We start from the raw sequence: 7,911 nt of genomic DNA on the forward strand, positions 1-7,911 counted from the left end.
CTGGGAAGAAAGGAATTGTCAGCTGTTCAGTCTCAGCTTTATTTGTTTATCAAATACCCAGAATTCCTTTGTTTTCCAAAGCACATCCGGATTTCCTCTAATGAATCTCAAACTAAGATCAATTTTTGGTATTTTTACCAAAGTGAAGACTTTGACAAAACAAAGCAGGGGAAGATTTGCCAGAGCACATCAGACCACCCAGAAGGGATAGCTCTGCATTCCTCCTGCAAAATCCTGCAAATTCAGGCATGTCTTCATCTTGCCTGGATGTTCCCATTCCTCCTCAGGACAGAGTTTTATCAGTAGGAATATACAGCAACAACTCAGGAATGGTGGCAGCAATGAAAGCCTGGATCTCCATGGATCATTGGATCTTCCCTGAGGAGCTGAGCTGTGCTGAGGCTCCCAGCAGGGCTGTGAGGTTGGCAGGGCGTTAGCTGGGCCAGTGGCTCTCAGAGAGCATCCCAGTGTCACCAGTGTCACCAGTGTCACACAGGGGCTCACAGCCCAGGAGCTTCCACACAATCCATGCATCTCCAAAGCACACCTGCCCACCCCTCAGGCTTCAGCAGGATGTGCCAAGGCTTGATCCTGCTGAGTCACTCAAGGGGCTGCAAGTGTCAGTGCTGCAGGATGCTCTCAAAGCTGCTCTGAAGATGAATAAAGACTGGGGTTTGGTATGGATGTTCCCAACTCCTCAAATTGCAGCAGCAGTGGCACTGGAGAGGCATCCTGTGCCTTCCAGGGTCTGCTCAGCACTGAGCCTCACCCAGCCAGCACAGCCAGCCCCTTCCATCTCTGCCAAAGTCACCTCTGAGCAGAACTCAGCACAGCTTCTCCAGGAGTACTGGGGCTGTCTGGAGTTTCCACTGTTCCTGTGGCAGCTGAAGAGCCCAGCTGAGCCCTGCTGGGCAAGGATGAGCAAGTGAAGGAATATTTCCCTTCAGGAGGCTCCCAAAGTCCTCCCTTCACCCCCCAGCCCCTGAGCTCAGTGCCCTCTGTGGAGGACGAGCCCTCCCGAGCTGCTCTGGCTTAAGGCAGTGCCGAGTTCCAGCGGTTTTGTGTTTCTTCCTGAGGGGCTTTAGAGCATTAGTTGAACTTCCCAGAAACATCCACTTGTTTACGTGGCTGTGCCCTCGGCAGCAGGGCCCAAGGTCGTTCCCCACAGGCACATTCCCAGTTTGGAGCTCGGAGGTGCCACCCAGCTGAGCCCTCCTGCCCCAACTGACACCGCTGCTCCAAGAGATGGACACGGAGAAGGGATTCCTGTCTCCTCCCAGACGCAGAAAAAACAAATCAGACTTTCTTTGGGAGTATTTCCAAGCTGGAACACAAGACCCCACGAGGCTGTGTGTAACCAGCTGTGGACTGGAGCCACAGAGGGGACTGGACCTTGTGCCAGGGGCACGTGGCCAGTGTGGCTCCGTGGCCAGGGACTTCCCTGAGGGGCTCCACTCACAGCTCACAGGGCAGCCTAGTTAAGGTTTATCCTCCCAAACTCCACTGAAACCTCCCAGAAAATGGTTCCAGCCCCAGACTATCCTGCTCTGTTATTTCCTAAATCCGCCCTTAAAATCCTCCATTGCCAGAGCACCCCACAGGTTTGTCATCACCAGGGCTGAGGGCTCCTCCCTGTCCCAGAAGATCCCAGAAGTGTCCAGAGGGTCTCTTGGAGCACATTCTCCCATCAGGAGCTTTACTGGCACCATTGCAGTGATTCCTGGGAGTAGAGAGCCCATTCCTGAGGCTGCAGGACTTGATCCATATGCCAGAAGCCCAGATATTCCTATTTCATACTTCCAAATGATGTATTTTTTTCACTTTCCAAGCAACACCCTTTGATTGAGGTATTGATTGCTTCCCCACACAGCTCCAAGAATTCAAGGGGGGATTTGTAAATCCTCTGATTGCTCCCACTGCTCCAACATGCTTTTCCCCCATCAAAAACCAAGGTGAAACAACCTTGGGATGACAAATTCCACAGGCAGGAGGTGGGACAAGCTCTAAGGTCCCTCTGAACCCAAAGCATTCCCTGGGGCTGTGACTGTGAAATCTACAGGAATAAGGAGCAGGGAGAGCTGAGCGCTCCAGCTGGCTGGACAATGGGAACCCACCTCTCCTGCAGGTCATGGAGAGACTGCTCAGCCCTGTGGAGACCCTCCAGGTCCTTCATCATCTTCTTCATGTGCTCCTTGGAGTAGCGGTTCTGGATGTAGGCGAACCAGCAGCCGCCCACGCCGATGACGATGGACACCACCAGCATGAAGTCCTTGAGGTGGTTGTGACGAGTCACTGCAAGAGAGCACAGACACTGCTGGAGTCACAGGATCACAGCAGGAAACTCCAAAGGGCTGTGCCTGCACCAGGCTGGGACAGGGGAACTCGGGGGACTCTTACAAGGAATTGTGGCACAGCATTCACCAAGGGAAAAGTTGAGCTGGGTCGATATTTAAGGGGAAAAACAGAGAAGCTTGATGACATTTATTGGGTTTGGAGACACAACAATAACAACAAAAAAAGATAAAATTCCTAATCTTCCATCTCCAATTTGCCTGGCAATAAGTGGTCCAGGGGAAACTGCACATAGGAACCCCTCCAGAGTGGCTGTGATCTCACAGGGCAGCACAGGTAGCTAAGAACAAAATAATTACTTGCAAAACACTGCTGAGATGGCAGGGCTGGGGCAGCTCAAGTGTCCAACTGTCAAGCTGCCAAACCTTCCATCAGAATCACAACTCAGGGTGGAAACTCCCTTTTTCAACAGTTGATTCAAAAAAAGGTGTTGATGCATGTGAGAGGATGAAAGTCATTAAGTGGGGGCTCAAGTGCTAAACAAAGCCCAAAAAGATGAGTCAAGCACAATTTTTTCCTCTAAGTCAACCAAGTGTGTGCTGGAAAAGCCACAAATGAAAGAGCAGCTCAGTTCAGTGAGCTGGGACTTCAATGATCAGCATCCACTGGTTTTGAACCAAACAGCAGGCAATTCACACCAGGTACAGGGGAAAAATATCTCTACTGAAAGGGGCAGGTGGCCCAGAGCAGCTGGGGCTGCCCCTGGATCCCTGGCAGTGCCCAAGGCCAGGCTGGACATTGGGAGCTCCTGGGACAGTGGGAGGGGTCCCTGCCATGGCTGGGGTGGATTCAACAGGGGCTGAAGCCCCTCCCAAGCCAAGCTGCTCTTTGATCCCAGCTAAAGCACATCTGTCACACTGGCAGAGCTGGGGGGACACAGGAGGGGACCTGGGAGGTGGAAGCTGCCCAGCAGCCCCACACCAGAGGGACACATGGGGGACAGTGCTGCTGCTCCTTTCCCTGCAGAGGGACAGGGGCAGGACCCCCCCCAGGCCCAGGAGACACCCAAGCACCCCCAGCACATGTGATCCATCCCTGCCTGCAAACACCCAGTGTAAATTCAACACTCAGAACTAAACAAGGTGAGAGCTGGCCCCGCTCCCCCTCCGGATGGATTAACACAACATCCTCTTCCGAGGGAGCAGATCCTGGCAAGTGGCTACAGATCCCTCAGTGTGAATCCTTTCAGCTCCCATCCGGACAGCAGCGAGGCTGATGTGTTCAGAGGATTTGTGTTCCAGCTCTCACAGCCACCACAGCCCTGCTGTCCCCACTGGGGCCATTCCCTGGCTGGAGCTGGGCACATCCATTCCGTGCCTGGAGCAATCCCTGCCAGCCCCACCCCAACGTGATCCCCCTCCTGCCCCAGTGCCAGCCCTGCTCAGCAGCGCTTCCACACATCCTTCCTCCTCACCAGCACTGCCCAAAGACACCTGAACGAGGAAACTCTAAGGAAAACTCAGCTTGGATGGAAATGTAGAAGCAATGGAATGGTTTGAGTTGGGAGGGAACTCAGAACCCACCCAGTGCCACCCCAGCCATGGCAGGGACAGCTCCCACTGTCCCAGGAGCTCCCAATGTCCAGCCTGGCCTTGGGCACTGCCAGGGATCCAGGGGCAGCCCCAGCTGCTCTGGCAATTCCATCCCAGCCCCTGCCCACCCTGCCAGGGAACAATCCCTGCCCAAGATGCCAAGATCCAGCCCTGCCCTCTGCCCCTGGCAGCCATTCCCCCTTGGCCCAGCAGCCCAGAGCAGAGGGCTCCAGCCCTGGGAGCATCTCCATTTTCTCACCTTCATTACACATGCTTTTTTCTGGTATCTAATCCAAATCAACCCTCCTGCAGTTCCAGACCTTTCCCCTTGTTCAATTATTTCACCTTCTTTCAAACACAAAGCCCAGGCAGAGCTGCAAACCCAGCAGGACATCAAGCCCTGCAGCTGAGCAGAACAATCAGTCTGTGATAAAACTGTGCCTTTCCCAAATCCCTCCTTTCCTCAATAAAAGGAAAGGAGAAAGGCACAGCAGTCTGTTTTCCATGATGTGAGTGGCTCTGCAGGTGTGAGGTGTGCTGGGATCAGCCATGGCCACACGAGTGCACAACAGCCCCGCTGCCAGGGACAAATCCAGCGGGATTTAAATCCCAGTGAAGTGCACAGGAACAATCTGAGGCTCCCTGGAACGGCCGCGGTGCCCTCGGTCTCTGCCTGGGGCACAGGAGCAGCAGGGAAAGAGCCGAAATTACAGAAAGTTCTCTCCCAGGTTCAAAAGCAGCAAAGCTGCACCTGCAGAGCCTCCAGCCCTGGGACACCAACAGCAGCACCTGGAGCTGCTGGAGAGAGCCCAGAGGAGCCACAGAGCTGCTCCAGGAGAGCTGGAGAGGGACTGGGGCCAAGGGCTGCAGGGCCAGGAGCCAGGGAATGGCTTCAGAGTAGGATTTGATGGGATCTTGGGCAGGGATTGTTCCCTGGCAGGGTGGGCAGGGGCTGGGATGGAATTGCCAGAGCAGCTGGGGCTGCCCCTGGATCCCTGGCAGTGCCCAAGGCCAGGCTGGACATTGGGAGCTCCTGGGACAGTGGGAGGTGTCCCTGCCATGGCTGGGCTGGGAATGGGTGGGATTTGGGGTCCCTCCCAAGCCAAACCAGTCTGGAATTTCATGTTTCACCTGAAGTTGTGCTATTTTGTGCCAGATAAACTCCTGAACCACAAGAACAGAACCCCAAAGGGACAGACACAGAAGAAGCAATCACCTCATTCTGCTTAGATTATAATTGTACCATGCTCCCTTGCACTTGGATTAATTACAGAACTGAAGTGGTCAGACCTGTTTGCTGTAGGAAATGGCAGGGCTGGAGTCTGGCAGCAGGAACCAGACCTGGAGGGACAGCAGGAGCCTGCAGATCCATGTGGAAACTGGCCATGGAAACTGGTTGAAACCTCTGCCACAAGCCAGACACCCACCCCTGGAGCCCTGGGCTGGGAAAAGCTTCACCCAGCAGCAGGAACAGCACTGTGCCCACGTGCTGTGATCCCCACGGGCAGCAGGGTGTCTCTGCACTCAGAGCCTGCAGCAGGACTGGGGCTCCAACCGAGGCTGCTTTTATTCCATGTTTTTACACCGTTGGCAAACAGAGCTTCAAGAGAGGAGACAAAGCCTTGAAACTCTGTACCTGTGCTCCACATTCCACTGCCAGCAGCTCAGACAGCCCCAGAGCCCAGCTCCCCTCCAGAGCCACCTCCCCTGGAAAAGGTGTAGAGCAGCCTCTGCAGCTTAAAAGGTCACTGAGCACTTCACCGAGCCCATTGCTGAAAGGTGTTTTGCAATCCATCCCTGAAGGAATTGGTTTAGATAAACAGCCTCTCCCCCATGACTGGAGCCAAAGCCATTCAGATGACCAGAAACCTGAAAATTTTACCTTCTGAAAAGGGATAAATCTCCCCTTCAGCTGCAGATTTCAAGGGTATTTCCTCTCCTCACATACCCTGTATGCTCAGTCATAGAACCATGGAATGGTTTGGGCTGGGAGGGACCATAAAGCTCATCCCATTCCACCTCCTGCTGTGAGCAGGGACACCTTCCCCTGTCCCAGGCTGCTCCAAGCCCTGTCCAGCGAGCCTGGAAGGTTTCCAGGCAGGGAGCTGAGGGTGTGAGCAGCCCTGGGTGGGGAGCAGCCCGCCCGCCGCGCTCCCCTGCGCACTTTGATCCGCGCCAGCCGGGCAGGGTCAGGCTCTGGGCCAAGGGAGCTGCAGGGCGGAACAGAACAGCTCCAGCCTGGGGAACACACATCAATTCCCAGCCAGTACAAGCCATTCACTCAGCCATTTCCACAGCACACAGCAGCACTGCAGGAATTCCACCCCCAGCACAGGAGCTGCTGCTGGAGGAGCTCACCCAGGACGGCCCCACCAGGCCACCAACTCACCAAAGAGCTTCGAGTTTAACACAGGCAAGAAATAAAAACCAAACTGTGCCTGTACAAAAAGAGGCTTTTCAGTACCTGTGGGCAAAAATGGCTGATTGTACAACCCAGGCTTGTGATTTCCTTCCCATGGCTCTGCCAAGCCTCACGCTGTGGTTCACACTTGCAGGCAGTTTTCCCAGGACTGGGTGGGAATGGCTGCGGAGAAGGACTTGGGGGTGCTGGAGTGGGAGAGGCTGGACAAGCCCACCCAAAATTCCTCTGGTGATCCCCCAGCATGGGCAGCAGGAAAGGAGGGATTCCAGCACCCAAAGCCCAGGAGAAAGCCATGCCAGGGAAGGAGAGACAAAAGTACCTTTAATAGGGAGTAAATATGGATGGCAAAGGGAGCACCTGGAGCATGGAGACACACATGAGAGAGCTTGAGATCCTGATAAAGCATCAAAGGAGCCCAGGGCCTCACAGCAGCCATCCTCAACTCCTTCCCATCCAGCCTGCTGCTCCTTCCCTCCTCCAGAGGTGGGTAATTCACAGCCTGAGTCACCAGCAGAGCCTCGGGATGTGACAGAGCAGCCCCAGGAAAGGCCAGGACAGGATGAGAGCTCCAGGACACGGCAGCAGCTTCCCTGGGAGCAGGCAGGATCCCCACCCTCAGCAGCACAGAGGGGCAGCAGGCTGTGCACACAGGGGATCCCAGCAGGACGGGGGAGATCCCAGCTGCACCTCTGGGAGCAGCTCTCTGAGATGGGAGTGCCAGCCCAGGGTGCCTCCAGAGCTGCTCCCATGCATCCAGAAACAGCCTGCTCCTGCTCCAGGGCAGCCGTGCTGGGAGCAGCCTGGGAGAGGCTGTGCTGGGCCAGCCAGCCCTCTGAGCACACACAGATCCTCACCCAAGGGGCCCTGGGGGTCCCTCCCAGGGCTGGCAGCTGGAGTTTGGGTACTCACACAGAGGAGGCCCGAAGAGCACCGTGTCCAGAGCCTTGAGCTGCAGCTTCTGCCGGTGGCTGCGGTCGGTCATTTTGAGCACAGTCCCCATCATGGTGGCGTTGTTCACTGCCAGCCTGCACAACGGGGGAGAAATGAGCTCTGGGCACCTCCACCAGAACCAGAAACACAGCAGGGCTTGGGGAGACATGGAGCAGGGCCTGGGAGCCCCCTGCCCCCAGGACAAATCCCTCCCTGCTGCTGTCCCTGAACCAGGGTGTCTCTAGGACACTTTGCTGCAGCATTTTTAGGACTGGGACAGAGCAGGAAAAACCAGGGCCAGGCCTAATTCATTAACCCAACAGCATGAGGGACTGATTTCCCATCTTTTGGTGTCTTACCAATCACAAATAACTACTTTTTAACCAAATTTCAATTTTATATCCTGTGTCACAGACCACAGTTCTCCCTTGTAAGGAATGTGGACACACACTGTGCTGCCTCAGAAACATCCTCAGTTTATCCCCAGTTAATCCTTCCTTCCCAGTCAGTTGAAAAGCTCCTTTTTCAGCAAGAGGAACCTTTATCCAAAAAAGCTGCCCTGAGGTGTCTCAGACCTGTTACAAGTTTAGGTGGACTCCCAGCCAGTGTTTCTCTTACATGGAATCATGGAATGGTTTGAGCTGGGAGGGACCCCAAATCCCACCCAGAGCCCCC

General features: G+C 55.0%; 1 protein-coding gene across 1 annotated transcript in view; it reads right to left on the reverse strand.

Annotated features, from left to right (window-relative positions):
- STIM1 (stromal interaction molecule 1) overlaps positions 1-7,911 on the reverse strand; it is a 74,909-nt gene that overhangs the window by 29,864 nt on the left and 37,134 nt on the right. The window contains exons 4-5 of the mRNA XM_033512707.1: positions 7,216-7,331; positions 2,058-2,292 (exon numbers count right to left, since the gene is read on the reverse strand). Coding sequence (XP_033368598.1) covers positions 2,058-2,292; positions 7,216-7,331 — 351 coding nt within the window. The remainder of the gene's footprint in view (positions 1-2,057; positions 2,293-7,215; positions 7,332-7,911) is intronic.

This window comes from Parus major, chromosome 1 (genome assembly GCF_001522545.3).
Source record: "Parus major isolate Abel chromosome 1, Parus_major1.1, whole genome shotgun sequence".
NCBI lineage: Eukaryota > Metazoa > Chordata > Aves > Passeriformes > Paridae > Parus > Parus major.